At 41.0% G+C, this 22621-nt stretch overlaps 1 protein-coding gene across 1 annotated transcript in view; it reads left to right on the top strand.

Annotated features, from left to right (window-relative positions):
• The first annotated feature begins 6449 nt into the window (after positions 1 to 6449).
• The window catches only part of Pgm2a (phosphoglucomutase 2), a 63328-nt gene continuing 47156 nt past the window's right edge, over positions 6450 to 22621 (top strand). Inside the window, exon 1 of the mRNA XM_080278841.1 lies at positions 6450 to 6676. Within this exon, the coding sequence (XP_080134967.1) occupies positions 6602 to 6676 (75 nt within the window). The 5' untranslated portion in view covers positions 6450 to 6601. The remainder of the gene's footprint in view (positions 6677 to 22621) is intronic.

Here is a 22621-nt window from a genome sequence, read left to right as displayed (position 1 = left end):
ACACACTCTTGAGACACATCACCATGCCACACATTTCTTGAAACACATCACCACACCACATACTCTTGAGACACCACCACACCACACACTCTGAGACACACTACACACTCTGAGGCCCGCCATACCACAACGGAAAATGCCCACACCGCACACTGAGACACACCACCACACCACTGACAACCCCCCCACCACACAGTCTGACACACTTCCACGCCAATGACAACCACCACGCCACACACTCTGAAACACCACCACAACACACGCTCTGAAACACTCCACCACACCACATACTTTGAGGCACACCGCCACACCACTGACAACCCACTCACCACGCACTATGAGACACCACCACCCCGCTACTGACAAGTGACAACTACCATTTCACACATCCGCACCACACATTACAAGACACCTACACCACCCACTCTGAGACGCACTTCCACACGACACCACCCACCCATGCCATTGCCACACCCACCACACCTTCACCGCTACTGTGATTCTTCATTCCCCTTTCCCTCTATAACCTCGCCACCTCCGTCCTCATTGACAACACTCCTTTTCCTCTCCCTACTATCCCACAACTTCTCTGAAACACCCAAGGCACTCCCTCCAAACCACACCCGCCATCCCACTCGCACCCTCCACACTACACAACCCACTCTCTTCTCCCACACCACCCCTTCATCTTCCACATTAACACGCTCCCATCCGCAACGCTAGCCTCTTCAATGAGGTGGTCATTTATTTCTATTTGATATTTTTTTTCTATATCCAGTTGATTTTATTCGTCTATGGAATGATCCTAAGCAGCAGAGAGGTTAATTAAAACTATATCAAACCTCTCCAGTTCGGACAGTCTCTTTTAAGGCGAATAAAGGTGTTTGGAGAGAGCAAGCATGAAATAAGTAATCGGACTGAAGAGATTAGTCCACTCCACTATATCATCACACCTCTCACTCCACTGTTCTGTCACACTGGCACTCCACTGCATTAACACTCTCCCACCTTAGTTAACAACCACATCTTCCCTTTCCACTCAACTCCCCCCCCCCCATCTTTTTGCATCACACTAACTCCCTTTTCACCACACTCCACAATGAACCCCTCCTTCACCATCCTCCACCACATTGTTATGATTCTACTCCACTCGTCGACCACAGCGTCCACTGGATCACTGCCAGACTGCCCCACCACTACGTACGTCATCGAGCCACCCCTCCATCACAAACACCCCTACCGCCCAATACTTCTTTTACCACATTCATTCTCCCTCACCATGTTGTTACTCCAACACACTGACACATATCACACCTCTCACTCCACCACACTGTCGCACCTCAGCCACACCTCTCACTCCACCACTCTGTCGCACCACCACCACACTGTCGCACTTCCACCACACCTCTCGTTCCATCACTTTGTCGCACCTCCACCACATTGTCTGTATTACATATATACGTTACTAGTTATTATGTAGTGTGTTATGATATTCTAGAGTCCTGACACTGGTGTGATGTGCTTCTCCGGGTAGTGGGAGAGGCAGTCATATACTGTAGAGCGGAAAGTTTTTGTGTTAAGACATTATCACACCTTGCACTGTCTACACTTCATTTTGCCACACCTAACGTTGTCACCTTCAATCTCACCGCCTCGCGTTGCCACCTTCATTCTGCCACACCCCTTACTGCAGCACTTCATTTTGCCACATTACACTTTCCCACACTTCATTCTACCACACCTCACACTGCCTCTTCTCTCGCTGCCACGCTTTTTCCTACCACATTTCATTCTTCCACATCTCACTACATCACCGGACACAGGCACACTACATACCTCACACTGCCACACCACTCACTGCCACACCGCACAATGCTACACTTCCTCTCTGCAGCAGAGAGTTCGTTAACACTCGTTTGTTTATGAAGGCTCTAACATACATACATGCGTCCTATATAGTATACACTGTAGTATACATTTACCCAGTAGAATGTACCAGACCTTCCTGTATCTAACACTGCGGGTAGTAACATTTATGTCCACTTTTCACTTTAGTATGATTTAAGAATTTATTTAATGTTGATTCTGTGTTTAGATTTATCCGTAGTTGTTATCTTTCGTAGAACAGCATTTAAAGTAATTTATACCGTAATTGAGTAGTGATTTGAATTTAACAGTAAAAATACATTTTGATCATATATGCGGTTTAAGAGCTGGAATGCTCACAACATAGGAGAGCTGGTAGTGTACTTAGCTATCTGCAACAAGTTCAGTGCAATATAGTAACGAGTCTAAGGTCGTGTCCACACCAAATATTTACTGGCGCGGGCGGTGGTTCAGCATCATTGTAACACAAAAAAGTCATCACTTGCACTCCCCCACGTCCAATAGGGCCACTTGTATGGGTCACAGCGATGCAAATCTCCTGATCTAATTCTGGTATTGGAATTATGTATACTATGGTGGTACAGTGATAATAGTTAGCATAGTGTGTACAAGAATACTGAGTGTGTTCGTTATCTCCAAACTTATTAGAGAAGGAGTGATTTTTTTTTTCTTAGATGGAACAACTAGGGACTAGTATTCTCGTGGGCTTAGGCTGCTCTGTAACCCCTCATTATAACTAGTGAAGTTTCTGTGCATGGTGAAACATATCTCTTGTAATTCATTTATGGATATTATAGATTTGTTGATGTTAAAGAGACCAAGATGACATAAAAGAGACTACACTCTGTTCACTGTAGCAAGGCGTTAAATTTTCTATCTCCATCTGAAACTTTGAGCTGTAGAAATAGAACTGGTATATGGTGCTAGTCGCAATGAAGTGCTGTGGAAAGGATGCAAGGCCGTGATATTGTCGTATTCTGACACTGAACCACGGAAAAAAAGGACGGTAATGTCTACAAAGTTAAGGTGAATGAACCATGGTACGATATACAGTACAGTAATGTTGAAAATGAATCACAAGTTAATATTACCTTGTATGCTTTATATGAAAACTATATATAACGATATTAAATAGTCAGCTGTAACATACGGAATATTAATTAGGAGTAATATGCAAAATGAATGGCCGAGGAAGAGGTGTTAGGGAGTGTCCTGGCCCACGATAATTCAGTCTCAGTAGGGTGGAAAGAAGTGTTTCAGTATTTATAGAGATAAGACTCTTCTAGCGTTAATGGATTTTATAGTAAATGTGTTCACTTTGGGGAGATATTTAAAGTGTATGTGTGTGTGTGTGTGTGTGTGTGTGTGAGAGAGAGAGAGAGAGAGAGAGAGAGAGAGGAAAGCGAACAATATTTAGCAATAATACTGTTGAAGGTGTTAGTTTTAGTTGCACCCACAGATATTTGCAGTGTTTTCTTTTGCTGTGTTTGGCTGTATGTAGACTACGTAATGTATATAGATCAGCATATAGACAACCCCATCAGTTCCATGGCCCTTATTGTAGTTTATTGTGGCTGCTGCTGGACGACTTTATTCAGCTTGGGAGAATCTGGTCAATGGAGGAATAAAATCGTCTGGTGATGGCAAGAACAAATATAAATGATATCCTTGAGCTGAAGAAATTAAGTAGACTGAAATCGTCACCTTACTGGCGTGGTGAAATGCTTTACGATCGTGTGTTATACTCTTGCCATGGTCAGATGGTTTTATATAGCCTAAGGTAGAACCTTCTTTGTGAAGGAGAAACTGTCTACTTCATAACGAGAGGCCTTTCCTATGATAAAATTTGGTGGTAGCAGGGATGAAAAATATATGACGTTATCGTACTTACCTTTACATGTTTATTGTTGGTGAACCTTTAGTTAGTTAATCGTTTGGATTCAGTGTCTTTATTATTTTATTCTTGCTACCTCCAGACGATCGACTTTGTTCGACAGGAAGGTTTGACGGGATCACTGAATATTGTTTCTAACCCCTTCACAATGAGAACCTTTGTAAAATTGTCTGATGATGGCAAGAATAAGCTGGTAAATACGTCATCGAACTGGAGGGGTTAAATGCCTCGGTATATACTAATTTGTTGTTGAAAAGTACAAAAAAATAAGTCAAATATTGTTTCACCTCAACTTTAATGCGTTAGAAATATACGTTGAAGAACACTAAGTGCACCGTGTTTTTCTTCTTTTTTATCTCCATTTATTTTATGCCGCCTGGTGGTCTAGTGTTTAGAATTCCCCGTATGGAGTGATGGATTTATGTGCGCCTGGGTTCGATCCCTAGGAGGTGACTGGAAGCTCTTCGATCACATAACGTAATCACATCAAGTGAAGTAAGGTGGTCATCTACGTTTAAATAACAATGGAGTCATCAGCACTCCATGTAAATAAAAAGTTAAAAATAAATGCCAACAGTCTTCAGTGAAATTACAAATATAACTTCAAAATACTGATAAAACTGAGTATTGGAATAGATTTCTCCTGATTCCTGATGGAGATGACTTATAGGACTTACGTGTATTATGCAGAGAGAAGAAAGGACCATCGTCAAAGGAACTGAGTCGATACACTTCCTTGTATATAAAGTTTATCAAAGGAAACAAATACATTTATGGTGCACTGAGCCAAAAAATGTAGCTAAGTTTCTGACACTTCATCACTGGCTTTCATTTTAAAAACATAGTTTTCTACATCGGATCAATTTACATATTCATGTTTTAATAATTTCTGCAACATCAGTTTCCCTATTGTTGAAATAACTGCCTTTTAAATGTGAAGACTAGAAGGAATCTGAGGGCTCCGTGCCTTCTTTACCCAGCATAGCTATTGACTTTACACTGGAGCCTTAGTCGCCCCTGTATGGAGTACAACTCAACTCACATGTATGGGGCGGCTCTCCATATGCAGCTCTTCTAAGCAGGGTGGAGTCAAGGCTTTTCGTCTCATCAACTCCCTTTCTCTTACTGACTCTTTTCAGCCTCTCTAATTCGTCGCACTGTCGCATCTTAATATTTTTTTCTATCGCTTTTTAAGTGGTCGTTGTTCTGAACTTTCATCCCTCCCCTATTACACCTGGTGCGTAGGCTGCACTACCACCCGTCTGGCAGCGAACTCTAACTCCTTTTCTGTCCACCTCTAACGCAAGAGTTACCTAACACACTCAATCATTAATGCATGCAGCAGGTCAACTCTGGAAATGAGTTCCTCAGTCTATTTCCCTCTGCCCATACTCTCCAGTCTTTTAAACGCAATGCGTCCACACCAAGCATCTCGAGACTTAGGATATATATATATATATATATATATATATATATATATATATATAGATAGATAGATAGATATATATATAGAGATATATATATATATATATATAGATAGATAGATAGATAGATAGAGATAGATAGATAGATAGATATTTTTAAAGGATTGCTTGAATTGTAGGGAAATGACATCACACGATATCTCCCCCCCCCATCCCAACTATAGGGGAGGACTTATCCCTCCTCTTCCCACAGGATCAACATCCATGAATCAGAATATATATCTGTCTATCTATAACCACACGCTCTAATTCCGTAAGCCTAAGAGTTGGCCACAAACAAATCGCCTTCATGTCGCCCTGTCCCCTTCCATTTCGCTACTCTCCCCCCCAGCTTGCACCCCCTCTCTCTCATATACCTCACTACATCATCCCCCAACTCATTTTCGGTTACCCCCTCCCTCTCCCACCTTCCACCTCACTCCCAAGCACTCCGATACACAGAATATTGCACTGAATTACGAGAAACACATCAACACAATTCTGCCTACATTGCTGCGGTGGTGGCTAGTGCTGCTTAGCCTACGCTAGTGTGGTGAGTGGCGGTGGTGGTAGGGATGAGAAAACCATTCGTTACCAAGTGCCATGGGCACATTCTACAGCAATGTGGTGGTTGGAATCGAACGGAATACATAATGCTCGAAGATGATTTTTGTCAATAGTTACTCCAAAACTAACTCATTTTCTACTATAACTTGCTAGTCATTGAAAATGTAAGTCATCCACAATAATAATTGTCTAGAAAAATCTATTCGATATAATGTTTTAGAACAATGACTAAACAGTCAAACTCTTATTCTTATTGGAAAGCTAAGTATATAAAGCAGTTATTAAAAACTCACTATGTATTTCAGTATGGCATTTCAGTTCACCTGAGGTTCCGGATTGGATTTTATATGGCTGTTTATACGAACAGTTACAACGTTAACATTCGTGGATATCTAATCATTTGTCGATTTGCAAAATTACGAGATACATGCTTAGTCATATTTGCCTTCAATATTATTAAGGTCACCTTTTAAAGACCTTGACGTATTTTTTAGCAGCAGTAAGTGTACCCATTGAATATATTAGATTGCCTCGTGGATAAATCGTGCATGAATAGCTAACATGTACTCATCTCTCTTTTATTCATCTCTGACATGGCCATTCTGTCTACAATTCAGTGAAAACTGTATGGTTTATAAAAACATGTAACGCTTCAAAGGAAAATATTATTGGAACTAAGATGCCAATTAGTAATTTTCGGTCAGCGTCGTCTGCTTTTAGTACCGCCGCTACCGTGTGCTAGTGTGGTTGTGTGGACATAGGAAAGGAAAGTGTTGCCAAAATCGTGAACATGGGCGAACTTACGGTTAACACGGGCAACCCCGAGTTAGATGAGAAAGTAAAGGAGTGGCTGAAGTGGGACAAGGTAAGGAAATGAGCTGGATATTAATATCCAGCACAGTTTATGACATGACATTTCACTGACAGTAGCGAAATAGCCATTTCACTGACAGTAGCGAAATAGCAATTATGATAGAGCTTTTCTCTTAGCACACGAGTACTGTATTCAGGCAAATATAAATCATTTGTACTTAACTGAGAGAAATGCTGAAGTTAATTGTTAGAGGGTCTAAAGCTGTCATTTATCCGTTCATCTTCCATGGATGCTGGTATTTGTTATTTCACTCAGGCTGTCACTTTACCGTCTTTCGTATCCAAGCAGGGTAACTATAATAGTGTATATTGGCGGTGTATTGAAGGGGTTAGTCATTATTTGCAACATCAGCATGATGTTTAATTTCACTTCAGACCATTTTTGTTTGTTTTATACTTGCAAGACGATTTTATTCAACTTAGGAGAGACTTTTCGAACTGGAGGGGTTAGGTGTATTCACCATTAACCCATTCCCAACTTAATGTCCCAGTTAATCCTTTGGAGTAAAATATATACGTAAGCAGTGTGAAAGAGTTATGTTTTACTTTTATAACATCCAGCTTATACGGTAGCCTACTATATTCAGTCTTAAAAAGACCTTGTATTGAAGTGGTAGGAAATAGCCATCATTAAACATTTTATTTCGATGACGTACCAGTGTTTTATTTCTTGTTGCTTGGAAACGGATTAGACAACATACGACTTGTCGCACTGAAGGGGTTAGACTCCATGAACCCTTCAGTCTAATGACGTAGCAGCTTTTGATATGCTATCTCCAGACGTGATAATTCAGCTTAGGAGGGATCTGTAATAGTGAAGGGTTTAATGGAGGCAATATCCAACCCCTCCTAAGCTGAATATAATTGTCTGGAAGAAGGAAGATTAAAAAAAAAAAAACATCACCCGTCTGTCTCCTCTTCACCGCCTCCAGACGACTTGATTCATCCCTTGAAGATCTCGTGTTGATCTCTTGCTGTGACACCATTCATATAATTATACCTGCTGCCGCCAGACGATTTTATTCGCCCTTAGACTCTTCATAGGGAATTAAATGGTTAGTAAAAGTCAGCATTAACCCCTAACCCCAGGGCCGTCTGTACATCTTTTTCATATCACCAGATTATGTAAAAGCTATAACTCCTTCTGTCAGGTGGTGTTTTTATTCATTTATCGTGCTCCTTCCCAACGTTGTTACCTAGCCTTAGATAAGTATCTCCGAACTAAATAAAACACAAGAAACGTAAAACGAAAATTGTGATCGGATTGAAGGGATTTATGTTGTACTGTACATATCGGTTTTTTTATCCAATTATTATGACATGGTGTGCATGGTTAAAATAAAAGGGGATAGTTTCCCGAGGGGAGACCTCTTATATTGGTGTTCAAGCAAAGCCTTGGCAAAGAAGGATCACTCCTTAACTGAATAAAATGACCTGGAGTTAGCAAGAATATAGGCCTGCCATCGCACGGTACCGTAGTCAATCACACACCGCCTAGATGACAACCTAGTATTATCTGCAGATGCCTGTCGTACGACTGGGAGGCTCCTAAACACGTCTTCCTAACCTTAAGTAAATTCATATGGTACAGTCCCTTCTGTACGATTACACATTTTTGTTTTTACTACCAGCAAATGTCTTACCTAATTGTATCTTTATAGGAATGAGTCAGTCTCGTACTGTCCCGTGTTTTGAACTGTTTTTGTCATATATGTCTTTAAATTGTTTTGGCACACAGTTTCATTCGTTAGTGCATGCCACTGATTAATTGCCCTGTTTGGGAAACTGAATTTCCTTAGGTCTTTATCACCTCTCTTTTTGTACACTTTTCTGTAGTGTCCTCTTAATGTTGCTTCCCCATAGGTTATATACCGGTACTCATTTACGTATAGTTTCTCTTTTTCTCTGATGCATTTATATAATATAATCATGTCTACTCTTTCCCTTCTCTCCTGTAATGTTGGTAGGTTTAATTTTTGGAGTGTTTCTCCATAGCTTAGATCCCTTAGACTTGGTGCCCATCTTGTAGCGGCGCTTCGTACCTTTTCAGTCTTACTCTATCTAGGCCTATGTGCTTTTTGAGATGCGGATTCCAGGCTAGTGATGCATACTTCAGAGTTGGTCTGATGAATGAGGTTATCTTAGCATGTCTTCATTTATATATATGAATTCTATCCTCATATTAGCAAGCAGTGTGTGCATGTTCCTTACTTTTTCATTTAAGTGGTCAGCTGATGATAATCTGTTATTGATAATCACCCCTAATTCCTTTTCCCTTTCTGATGTGTGAAGAGTTGAACTTCATAACTTAATAACTTTTAATATAGACCCAGTCTGGTCTCTTTTTTTTTTTTTTTCACTACCAAATTTTATTACATTTGTCCATATTAAATTCCATTTGCCATCTGTTGCTCCATTCATTAAGCTTATTTAGCTTAATTCCTCTTGTAGCTCTACGCAAGAGTGTGTTTGTAATTTCCCTTTGTATTTTTGCATCAGCAAACATATTTAGGTAGCTTCCATTTCCAGCGTTGCAGTGTCATTTATATATACTAAAAACATAATTGGTGTGTGTGTGTGTGTGTGTGTGTGTGTGTGTGTGTGTTCGAGCTGTCCTGCCTACATATTGATAAACTGCTAAAAAAAGATGAGTGAAGTGAGAAAAATAAGATTAGGATAATGCTGCTACCTACGATGATGATGAAGATGTCTGGTTGTATGATCAGTGGAGGCGATTTTTTTTAGCAGCCCTTCAAAACTGCCAAGACAGTTTTGACAAATATGCATCTCTAATCGTCATTGCTTCCATGCCAGCTCGCCCAGTAGTTAAATTGGGAAGGCTATTCTCCATACAGCTCGTCTAATTCTAACTCCCCAGTAAACCCTGCTAAACTCATTTTACTCTAACTTTGCCTGAAATTGCCATCTCCATATTGAATGCAGAGTTGTAGCAGTATATTTACGCTATAATATGATGCTGGTCACGAGGAAGTGCTGTGGAAGGGAATAAGGGATGTAGAGCCGTGGCAATGTCTTTTTTCAACCACTCAACGACAATAGACTCTATCAATAGCCAAACGCCATAATCCCGTAAGGGGTGGCCATTTGACTTTGAGTTATTTGTTTTACGGGGAGGGGCACTAACCCTCCACCAACCCACTTGTTGATACGTAGGGAGCACGTATGGTTTGGTTATTTGGTTACCACCCAGCGTTGTAAATGGTTTTTTGGCTTCAGGAAACCATTTGGTTTGTCAATGTAAAGCCACCTGTAAAAGAAAGAAAAGCAATAAGAAGTGACAGGAAAGATGGGAGAAATAAGAAGAGAGGAGGGCAGGCACAGAAAAAGCATGATAAAGGCTAAGGAAGAAGTAGGCAGCACTACATCAAGTGAGTGGATGATGGTCGCCATCAAAATGAGCTGCAGAAGGATGAAAATCTGGACCAGGTTAGGATAAAAAGGGTACCGTGTAGTATCCACTTACAATTGTCAAACGCCAAATCTCCGAGTTCATCCAGGCCCCTCTAACACCAGTCGTCTCCAGTTTCTCCCAGTCCAAGCTGCCTTCCCTCGTATACCGTACCATTACCTCACCCTCGATACTGGTGAGAGACGCCATGACACGGTGGCACTCAGATGACCGAGCGCAGGAGATACAGTACATGGATGTACATTTCCTCTGTTCCCTCCCTGTCCCGCCAAAAGGAGGATGGTGAGCTCCAGATGATAACGTAAGCCTGCAGCCCACCTGATTCACGATCAAATGAGAGTCTGGGGTTGCAGCTACTACCACTACTACTACTACAACTACAGCTATTACTACTACTGGACTTTAACTCTCCCAGTAAACCCGTCTTTCCTTATGTGCAATCACGATCATAAATCATCGACTCGTCCTAGCCTACCGGTACTCTGACAGTGAAAGGCGTTACATTAGCCATTACCTAGCATGTATTAGCAGTAAGAAGCACACAACAACATGAGTATGAGAAGGAAAGTTACTCTCAGACGTTCGGGGATGAATGAGAAATATGGATGACATTACTCATGGCAGGGGATTGTCATCGAACTTCTGCTCTTGTTAATAATGTGTGTGGGTGCTGGTAGTAGTAGTAGTAGCTGTGGTGGTGGTGGTGTTGGTAGTGGTGTTGATAGGTGAGGTGGAGGTGGTGGTGGTGGTGGTGGTAGTATTATTATTGGTAGTAGTATTAGTAGTGGCAATAGTAGTGGTAGTACCGGTAGCAGTAATAGTAGTAGGATAATGCCGCTTCCTCATGGTCCTGTGACGTTTTTTTTTTTTTTTTTTTTTTTGTCGGCTGGAATTCCCTGTTGTGTGAAGCGCATCCATGCAGAAAATTGCTCGGTGTGTGCAGGTGGATTTGCGTGTGAGATGCAGCCAAGATTCCCAAGACTAGGATGGTGTGTGAATGATTGTCTGACCAATTTCACAGAGCACTCCGTTTCCTAGTTCCTTTTTTTCTGGACCTTGTATTTCCCCATCTCTTGCATGGAAGCTTTATGATGATGATGATGATGATGATGATGGCTCTCCTACTTTTGTGTTCCATGTTTCTGGACCCAATTTCACCTCAGGCTTTTGACGTGGGAGTTGGTGTTGGAATGGTGATGAGGATGAGGATGACCGAATGATTATGATGCATTAGGATGATGGTGATGATGTTTTAAAGTTTGTCTGCAATCCTTTCATAAGTGTTTCATCTTGTCATTCTTGCCCAAGTTATATCCACGCTCAGATGCCATTAGGCTGTGGTACTTCGCTCTTCTCCAAGGTTCGGGCGCTGTCACACCAAGGCCAGAATCAGACTTATTCTGACGCGAATTGTCCGATTATGTACGTTAACCCCTATTAAGTCCATGCATCTGACAAACGATTTAGTTGAGCCGAGGGGGATCTCACTTATTAGCTGATGCAGTTGGCAGTTGCTAGGGATACGTAGCCTAGTTTGGTAAGTAGATTGATAGATGGATGGATGGATAAGTAGGTATGCTAGTAGGCAGGTAGGTAGGTTGATAAAATAATAAATAGTATGACTGACAGACAGTTTACACACAGACACAAATAGATAGATAGGTAGATTGATAGATTGAAGAAAGTGACCCTGGTAGCCCAGCCGTTAACCCTTCAGGCAGAGGACATTTTTCATTGTTCATCGTTCCACCTCAAGGCGGTTTCGCTCAGCCTAGGAAGTATCTAGTACCAGACGATGCCATTAAGTGGGAGGTAACCCATAGTACCGTAGTGAAAAGGTTAAAGAAGGCTGTATCAACTATAACCTCTCCAGTTCGAAGTGTCCCTTAAGCTAAATAAAGTTGTCTGAATGAAGGAGGAATAAAGTGGAAAAATATGAGTTTGAGTGGTTTATTGGTGTTGGCTTCTAGATGTGTGTGTGTGTGTGTGTGTGTGTGTGTGTGTGTGTGTGTGTGTGTGTGTGTGTGTGTGTGTGTGTGTGTGTGTGTGTGTGTGTGTGTGTGTGTGTGTGTGTGTGTTTTCCCAGCTGACAGATGGACTTCGATGCCGTCTTCGGCTGAGTCACTGTTAAGCGTCGCCATTTCCGTCATTCAGGCTGATGCTGGGCAAAGTATTTTTCAGCGAAACCAAGCTCATCTGTTTTATCTGCAAAACGCGCTCAGTATTGATATATATATATATATATATATATATATATATATATATATATATATATATATATATATATATATATATATAAGAGAGAGATACGGTAGATATATATGTATATACAGTATAGACTGTATATCACCTAAACGGGGCTTCATTTGTAACTCCGGAAGTCTAGTCTGTTTATCGTTCATGCTGTATGTTATAATTTCTCGTTGCTTCCTCTCTGCGTGTGATATATACCGTGATATTCAGGAGGCTTTTTCATTAACGATCGTGATTTTCCGTAAAATTTCATAGAATCACTTCCTGACCCATTGTATTACAGAGTGCATTTTCATCCTCTCACAGTCGGGAGAACTCCAGTATGCAACAGTGTGTCATTGTCTGAGAATGTTAATATTGGTAGCTAGTTACCATTAACCCTCACATAGTGAAAACAGTTCTGGTATATTATTCCAGCTGGCGCCAGATGTCTTTATTCAGCTGAGAGTGAGTCATACGAGCTTGAGAATGTATATGAGTTTATTGCATTAAATCACTTTATCATATACATTGCATCCACAAAGCAGAAGTTTGAAGGTCTTGCCCAGGCTGAGCTGAGGTGAGAGAGTTTTCCGTTCGTTGGTTCGTTAGTTCCTTCATGCTCCAGAGGCCACAGTTATGAATCGATTTGGATGATTATGGTGTCCGATGAATCCCCTCCACCAGACATTGTGCCTTTGTCGGAGTGGTTGACAGGCTCAGAGCAACCCCAAGGTCACACACACACACACACACACACACACACACACACACACACACACACACACACACACACACACACACACACACACAGTAAAGCAAATGTCAGTTCATAGTATAGGCATAACATAAGTATCTTTGGAAAGGGCTTTCGAAATTCAGTAATTTATGCCCTCTTCAGTTTTGTACCTTACATCCGACTGAAAAGTTGCCCAAAAAAAAAAAAAAAAAAAAAAAAAAAAAAAAAAAGGCCTGCTCGCTACCACATTAAGCAGTGATGGTGGCAGGCAGGGAGGTACCGTAGGTAGTCAGGTAGCCAGGGACATAGGTAAGGAGTCTGGTAAGCAGGGAGGTCGGCAGGAAGATAGAGAGATTGGTAGGGAGTCAGGAAGGGAGTTGGACAGGTAGGTAAGGAGACAAGCAGGCAGGAAGGAAGCTAAGCAAAGAAGTAGACAGAGAGGTAGTAGGTAAGTAAGTAGGAAAACACGACAAGAAGTGCAAATTAATCCTTTATATGCCAGAGGAATAAAATGCACCCTAATACTCCCTGGTGAGATGAGTCTAACGAAGTGGTTGCAAAACATAAGACCAGCGCCTAACAAAGAATCCGGTGTATACAGGAAGGATTTACGAGACCGTCTTTGGAATCTTAGAGTGGCCACAAGTAGCTGTACACTTTTTACTCTAACTTTGCCTAACATTGCCACCTCACCATCTTGATTGCCCAGTTATAACAACAAGTTAGCACTATCATATGATGATTGTCACGAGGAAGTGCTATGGAAAGGACGTAGAGCCGTTTCGTTATCAAATTCTACCATTGAGCTACGTGAAATCAGCTTCGAAAGGAAAATCTGGACCAAGTTAAGGTGAGAGAAGTATATTTATAGTATATTGGTATCCTTTTAGCCATGTGAGACTGATGGGGTAAATTACGTAAGGACGTCTTCTACAATAACCTGCATAGATTATTTAATGTATCTGTTAACACTCTTATTTATTTTGTTCTCTATTTTCTTAAGTGCACCCAGTGAACTTTTAATTTAGTCTCAAGGTAGGGACAACTCTTGTGGTGTCAGATGCTTGCGAATGAGTGGCACGATCGTAAGTGTTAATATTCAACTGTAAACACTTTACTCATTTTGCTGAATCATACGCTTGTAACTCCTAACATTATTGTGTGTACGTTTATTCAGTCATTCTGTTATTTAATCGTTCATATAGGCTACATAAGCTGTCCTTCGTTTTATTCATGAAATCAGTGGCTAGCCATATCTCATTACTCTTGTCGTTCATTTTATTGTTGTATTAGTTCATTCATTATAACTAGGAGGAGATTTTTTTTTTTATTTACAATATATTTTTTGTAGTTCAGTGGCAGAATAAGACAATACGACTCAGCATCCTTTCCATAGAACTTCGTGACTGACATCGTGGTAAATTCTTGTTACAGTTCAACATTCAGACGGAGATGGCAGTTTTACGTACAGTTTAAAGTGAAGAGAATATAGATCATTCACTTTTTCATAATCAATCCGTTTGAAATCTTATTCGGCGGTAGCAAGAATATATCAATAAATATTTTACCGAAATAAAAACAAAGTTAATGAGTGAAAGTGGTTCTTACGTGTCTGCCACAAGTAAAATGGAATACAAATTAACATGCTGCAGGAATTTGCGTAAAAGTTCTACAATCACAGGGCTAAAAGGCTATTGTGAAACAACTTATGTGGTATTTACTTGGTTGAGTGGGAGTATATCACAGCTGATAATAATGTACTGATATCTCAGGTTCGGATCACAGTCTGTCAAGGAGAGATTAATCTGATTTAGTGCAGCAGTCAGCTTGTGCTATTCTTTAATCCCACCAAGCTGTAAAAACACCTTTACTCAATAGCGATAAGTTTTACTGGTAAACTTCCAATATCAGTTGTTCTCATTATTCAGTCAGGGGGCGCGGTAGCACAGTGGCAGCGCGCTGGACTTGTGATCGGGGGATTGCAAGTTCGAGCCTCGCCCGGGCTGCCGTGCCGGGAGGGGTAGCTACCTCCTGTAACCCTAGCGGGGCTATATAGTCCAATACAGGGCTTAGCTCGGGGGATCTCCATTTCTCCCATTTCATTATTCAGTCAATCACAGGAGTTGATGAGCAATAACCTCATAATGTTAAACTTCCAATATCGAATGCTCTAATCGGTCAATCACTGCCACAAGTTGAAGAACGAAGATCGTGACCAAAATATAACATTGCAACGGTAGGCCTAGTTTAACAGAAAAAGAACACTTATGAAAAACGCTGCTTTATGCCGAACCCTCCAAAAGGCACGACAAAACAGCACAAAAATATTTCATATAACTGTATGTCATTAATTAGGTGGGACCAGGGGAAGGAGAGAGGGAGGGCGAGGAGCAGTTAATATGGCCGCACTCGCTTCTAAAACCACACATACGAGAGAGAAAGAGAGAGAGAGAGAGAGAGAGAGAGAGAGAGAGAGAGAGGCCTGTGCGTTGCCTGCCATGGGATGTGGTCTACAAACTGAAAAATTATTCGCTTTTGTTTGTGTTTATTCACGTCATTTTGTATATGTATCCGGCTCCAGGCAAAGAATATAGTAAATACCAAAAGATTCTCTCATATATATATATAAAATTATGGTTCCGGGCAAAGAATACAATAATGACCAAAGCATTCTCCCACATATGCATCTGACTCCGAGATAAGAACACAGTCCATTTCCGAGGCCCAGCAGACACACGCAGCAGATGACTCGTAAAATCACAACCTACGTTTGGAAAAGCTGTTTATCGGGTGTATCTTTCTGTGTAGGTTTATATCCGAGGTGTGGTTTGGGTTTATTGCTCACATAATGCCACTCAGGGAAGAGTGAGGCTGGTCACTCTCGTCTTGAATATCAGGACCAACTTGCCTAGCCTTAGGTTCGTACCCTTCTTTATGGGGCGACATAGGATTGGATGATGGATGATCATTCTTCTGTCACAATGGCACACGGCATTGTGGTATCAATACACAGATAACGTCAGGAACTTCTCATGCATATTCAGAACTCGGGAAAAAACAACCGAGAGCTGACTCTAAATGATGACAGTGTTGTGTTGCCTTAGTAGGGTATGCATGACTGCATCAGTCGAATGTAAAGCTGCCTAACTGAAATGGTAAACGTGTGATCCCACGATCGATCCTACCCACTGTTCCTATGTGGAAGAAGACTATATCCCTTCTTATCAGCGGAAGACTACAAATAAAAGCCTATGCATACACACACACTACACAAGTACATCTCCCACATATACATGCCCACGCCAGGTTAGTATAGAAAGAGTATAGTTTTAACACTGAGGCTTTTATGATTCACTCGATTGAATATAATCATGTGGCGTCTGTTGGAATAAGATATAAACAGTAGTTATGCCAACCGCGAGAGGTGTAATACACTGCCGTATAGATTTTGTTGTTGTTGTTGTGTAAGGCACCCTCCCACCACTGTCGCACCTACCGAAAGATCCGTTGTATAGAGTGGAGGTAAATTCAGACGGAACTGGTTTTGTATAGTGCCAGGTAGAGTAGACTACGGGTGGATGCGTCGTGGTCTACCTGTTTGTAGGTACCGGTAGCTCTTACTCTCACTCCCGTAACTTTCTCACAACTACATCGTCTTTCACTTTCTACTCCTGCTGCTCCAGTGACGTATTTAATATTTTACTCTTGCTACTCCCGTGACGTATTTTTCTTTTATTTTGCTACTCTCAACGTATTTTTTTCATTTATCTTGCTACTCCAGTTAAGTATTTTTCACTAATCTAGGTACCGGTATATACTGCACTGACCTATGTTTCATTTTAGTCTTGCTGCTCCAGTGACGTATTTTTCATTTATTCTTTCTACTCCATTTTAAATAGTTTCATAAGCTTCTTAGCACCTCTTCGTTAGCGACTTATTTTGCATATTGCCCCGTAACATTTTCTTGTGTGTTACTGGCATTAATTTCATCAGTAGAGGTGTAATATGCAGAATAAGTCGCCAAGAAAGAGGTGTTTCGGAGTCCCACTAAGCCACCTAGATTACAAACCATATTCTGACGCAAAGGGTTAAAGACGGAGGGACACCCCATGTCGTTACCCCTTGTTCTATGCATACCATTTCTCAATGTCATCTACATTATACCTGGCAGTGAGAAGCGGCGTGCTCTAAATATGAACCAATAAGAAGGGATATTGTAATTTTTTTTATTTTATTATTATAACATTAGTCCCCTACTGGCCAAACCGGTCGAGGACTATAGGTTTGCGCGGTTCCTGCGTCAGTGCGTCCGTCAGTCCATCCGCAATTTCTTGTCCACCCAGTAACTTCTACATGCATCGGCAGATTTTGACATAACTTCGCACAGTGTTTGTTCCCCATACCATGACGGTGTGTAGCGCGTGACAACCAGCCATCTACTCTCAAAGTCAAGCCTTTTACATACCCATATTGTGTACACAGTACATACATGTTGCCGTCATACCCACACTGTATACACATTACATACCCGGTATGTATGGTTATCATCCGATAGTGGACTTAGTATTGCATGGCAATACTTAATTCACTTGTTCTAACCGACATGGGAAGCATAGTAGCAACTCTTCGTTATTGATTTATTTTGTATAGTACACCTTGACATTCTCTTAAATGTTATTTGTGTCGTTAAATATCGCCATTCTTTGCATCAGCTACATGCAAGAAGATGCCGAGGTGTGATATGCATAATATATCGTTAAGGAAGAGTTGCTACGAAACCCCCCGAAGATAGGCTACTTGGAATACGGTGTCATTTCTGATTTCCACCTCAGTGACGAAACCCGTAGCTGTTATTTAACTATTAATATATTTTCACTGGCACAGATATCTTCCTTGTTTCCGCTTATGGTGCCGCACGTTACCTCTGTCATGGTTGGGACGACTCTGGTAGCTGTTCTACTCCAGCTAAGTATTCTATTCCAACTAAGGTCAGAAGATTTTATTCAGCTGAGAATGAGTAATGGAGCCTGAAAATGCTTAACGACGGGAAAACTCTAGTATTTTATTCCAGCTAACGGTAGATGATTACTCTGCGTAACATTCCTTACCAGTTGACTTCTGTATATATCATGTTAATATTATTGTCTGTGATAATTGTGGAAATAATTTGGCAATATTAGGCTGGTACAATGAGCGTAAGAGTATACAAAGGGTACCGGTAGGTGGAATTTGACGCCAAATCCATCCATAATCTGGTAGAAGTTTCTATGTCTATTACTGAGGGGTAAGGTAAAAAATTTTACTTTTTTTTTTTTTCCACATGCTTGGAGTTGACATATCATTGTAAAATTTTGCATTTGGATAGCAGAGGCCAAGTCTATTCGATTCGAGCCAAGTTGAGCTAGCTTTAGTCGAACCATATCAAACACATGTTCATACTAAATCTGTTAAGTGAAATATGGTATGAGCTCACCCAAGACTTTCCCAACTTTTTTTTTTTTTTTTTCCCCTCATCTTTAGTTGAGGCAATGAAGTCAGTGAATGTACAGTGTGGCTGGATGAGGAGGAAATGGAAAATGTGAGTGCGTATAAGTACTTGGGTAGTGTGATGAGTAAGGATGAAAGTTTAGAGGGTGAAGTGCTTGAAAGGGTACAACAAGGAAGAAAGGTTGCTGGGTCCTTGAAAGCAGTGATAAGAAACAGGGAAGTGGGCATGAAAGTGAAAAATTTTGATGCATGATAGTATTGTGATATCAACTCTGACGTACCATATGGAGGTGAAGCTTGGACCTTGTTGGAGGGACGCAAGAGTGAGAGCAGTGGAAATGAGTTATTTGAGAGGAGCATATGGAGTCACATGGAGAGACTGACTGACAAATGAGGAAGTGAAGGAGCGCTGTGGTGTGGATGTGGATGTGATAGGAAGCTTTAGGAGAATCACATTGAGGTGGTTTGGCCATGTGGAGAGGATGGAGAGCGAGAGACTGACGAGGAGAGTGTATCTGAGTGAGAGGGAGAGGGAGGGGGAGGCCAAGGATGAGATGGAGAGATGGAGTGGAGAGGTACATGAGAGAGGGAGGTGTAAGCTGGGTGCAGGACAGTGAAATGGCGGGGGACAGGACGACAAGGAGGCGATTTGTTTGGGGCCACCCCTTACGGGATTAAGGCGTCTGGCAATAGATATAGATGGATAGTTGAGGCAAGACAAAAACTGGTGGCGAAACTAAGGGGTACGTATTTTAATGATGGGTGACTGACTTCATTTACCTAACCTTCTTAACCCTCAAAAATGCAAACCAGTATCATTTAGGATCACATCACTGTAGAACGAATAGTGATTTTGTTTTTCAAGTGCTGTGTTCTGTGAGCAGCTCATAATCCCATGTTTTTACCTTGTGGGCGGACGACTTTACCTCGTGTGTAAATAGGTTGTACAAGCATTTCAAGACCCTATCGGGCCGCCCAGTACTTATGAGAGCCATGTCTGAACTGCTGTTTGTTTTGGAGCAAGTGGGCCATGAAAGACTTGCCCCTCTGAAGACGCATAGGCCTAACTTACGGAAATGCCCAGCCGCATTTTCCGCGTATGCGAAGTGTAACTCCAATGGGGACAGTTATTAAGGGCCAGAGCACCCCTTCAGAAAATTTCGGTCGACATGAAAGTGAAACTGGCTCAAATCCTGTCAAGTTTCATCAGAATCATTTTTCCAGATTCGGCTGAACTACAACACACACACACACACACACACACACACACACACACACACACACACACACACACACACACACACACACACACACACACACACACACACACACACACACAGGATTATACCGTAGTATAATAGATTGCCAAGGAAAAGATGCAGGTGGGTGGGAATTTCCTAAGCTCTGGGGAATACTGCCTTGGCACTAGCAGGAAACTGCTACTAGAGTTAAGAACGAAATATCCTAGAGTTTATATAAGCTTGAAGTGAATGTACTGATTTATTTACAAACCTATTTGAAGTAGAAATATTTTGCTGATACGCAGAATTGGCAGTAGTTTGATCGGTAGCATGTGCCTCGAGTTTAGTGTTCCAAGATGATGGCGGACGTAAGTGGTTGTCAATAATATACGGTATCCTCTTTATATGCTTGCTTGTGTTTACACCCTGTCGTTACTGTCTGTGCCATATACAGACTCTGATACACACAACCATAACCATTACAACACCTTGACTTTCACAATAGAGTGTCTCTAACAATAGGTGACGATATACCGTACCACTTAACTCCTAAGCTAAGGAAAATCTGTCGAAAACAGGAATGCGATAGCTAACCCTGAAATACGATGCTGTCTATTTTTCTGCCTCTCTTTTGTTTTTTACTTGAGCTTGCTACTTAGGCGATTTTGTTTAGCGTCGTAAGGATCTGTATTAACGAAGGAGCAAATGAAAGCTATATCTGACCTCTCCAGTTAGAAATGCTGTTCTTTAAGCCGAACATTATTGCCCAGTACCGTAGCAACGAAATCAAAATACAAAAAGAGACCATTGTGCCGAGGGAGTTCAGGGTCATATTTATAAATGAACTTATCCTCTTATGAATAACTCTCCATCGCCGATAACTGTTATCACAGATCGTGTTGCTTTTCGTTTTTTGCCACTTTAGTATGCACTCTCATTTGATTGTGAAGTGTTTGGTAGCTGTACGAGTGCATACGTATAAGCAGTCTGACACCACAGACGATGAGTATAGCAAAATGTCCGATGATTCCACCTTACACTGATAAACCTGCTTTCATAAGAATGCATTACATCGCATTTTTTTGGTATTTTCAAGGCAGTGTTGCTTTTCTTTAATTATTCAGATGATAACAGATTAATCTCCTTGGGACATCACGAGCAATAATTGATAATTTCGGATATCATCGCCCCCCTCTTGTGCTATCTTTGGGGCACCTCTCTTAGTCTAAAATGCTTAAAACTGCCATCTGTTCATCTTAAAGGCTGAGTTGTAACATTAGATTAACACTAGAATATGGTGACAGTAATAAAAAAGCGCCATGGAAAGGATGAAGAGCGGTAGAATCGCTATTTTCGGCCACTGAACTATGTGAAATAAGCTGCAACGAGACGAAAATCTGGATCAAGTTAAGGTGGACCACGGTACATGAATGGGACTGGGTATTGCGTAATTTATAAATATATTGTATCCGTGAACTAAATTATCTCGTGATATACTTAGTTGCGTATCGACTTGTGAAGGTCTTAGATAAGAACACATGTGACTGTTTTGTGTCTTGTTCACTTGTTCACCTCTCCATGCCTTCCCTCGTGCTACACGGGCATCTGGTAGCGCTCATGACTGGAATGTCACTCAACCATATTGCAGAACTTCTGCCTATCAGAATTCTTTCATTCCCCGAACTGCATCTCTCTGGAACTCGCTTCCCCAGAGTTGTTTTCCTCCAAATTTCAACCTACAACTGTTCAAGTCTAACAGTTACAGATATTTTATGAACAGAGGACACCAGTAATCTGGTGTATGGATTATTTTTTTTTCCTCCATTTGTTTTTCCTTCCTCCGTTCTGTTATTTAAAAAAAAAAAAAAAAAAAAAAAAGCTAAGAATAAGTTCAACTAGTTTGGGATAAATCAGTTACCCGTGTGTGGTTACTATTTTGAGTCTTGTTTCGTTCACATCAGCTAAGAATAAATTGAGTCTGGGATAAAATCAATCAGTTACACGTATGAAGTGACTATTTTGTGACCCTTAACTCTTGGGTTCATTTCACCGCAGAAAAGGGTTAAGTAGTTTGGGATGAAATATATCAAGTACATACTGGCACATGAAGTGACTGTTTTGTGAGTCTTGTTTCCTTCACTTCAGCTCATAAGAAGTTGTATATAGTAGTTTGGGATGAGATAAATCACTTACAGATGTGAAGTGAGTGTTTGGTGAATCGTTGCCTTCACTCCAGCTCAGAAAAAAACGTGAACTAGTTGGGGATGATATGTACGGTAATCATCTTATATCAACTCGTCAAGGATATTAACAAGTGCCTCGCTCTTATAACTTCCATTTTATGCTGCATATTGAAATAGGCCTCTTCCGTCTGAGGACGTCTTTTAGTGTTTTTATGCCTGTCATTTACAGACTTTCATTTAGTTTCAAGCCATTTTATTTAGCTTAGGAAGAGTTTTAAGAAAGGAGGGGAGTGTTACAGTAGATATAGCCTTCATTAACCTTTTCACCACGAGGGATCTCTACTTAGTTGAATAAAATCGTCTTAAGGTAGTCATTGAAGCGAAGGTTTGAAAATGTATAAAATGTGCTACGTCACGAAACCAATTGTGCGATAAGGAAGACACAAATCTGGCAGGAGTGAAATTTGTAATGGAACTTAAGGCACTTTCCGTCTCGTTTCTGTTATTTGTTTTTGCAGGAAGGAGGAGAGTTGTAGGACTTATTTATTTATTTATTTGTTTATTTTTTGCAGGAGAAAGGAGAGGTGAGGACTCATTTGTATTTGCAGGGAGAAGGAAAGACATA

The sequence above is a fragment of the Coenobita brevimanus genome, chromosome 75, assembly GCF_032717465.1.
Source record: "Coenobita brevimanus isolate Jiangsu-jjx chromosome 75, ASM3271746v2, whole genome shotgun sequence".
Classification (NCBI taxonomy): domain Eukaryota; kingdom Metazoa; phylum Arthropoda; class Malacostraca; order Decapoda; family Coenobitidae; genus Coenobita; species Coenobita brevimanus.
The sequence above is the reverse complement of the archived record's forward strand: the minus strand, read 5'-3'. Positions and strand labels throughout refer to the sequence as shown.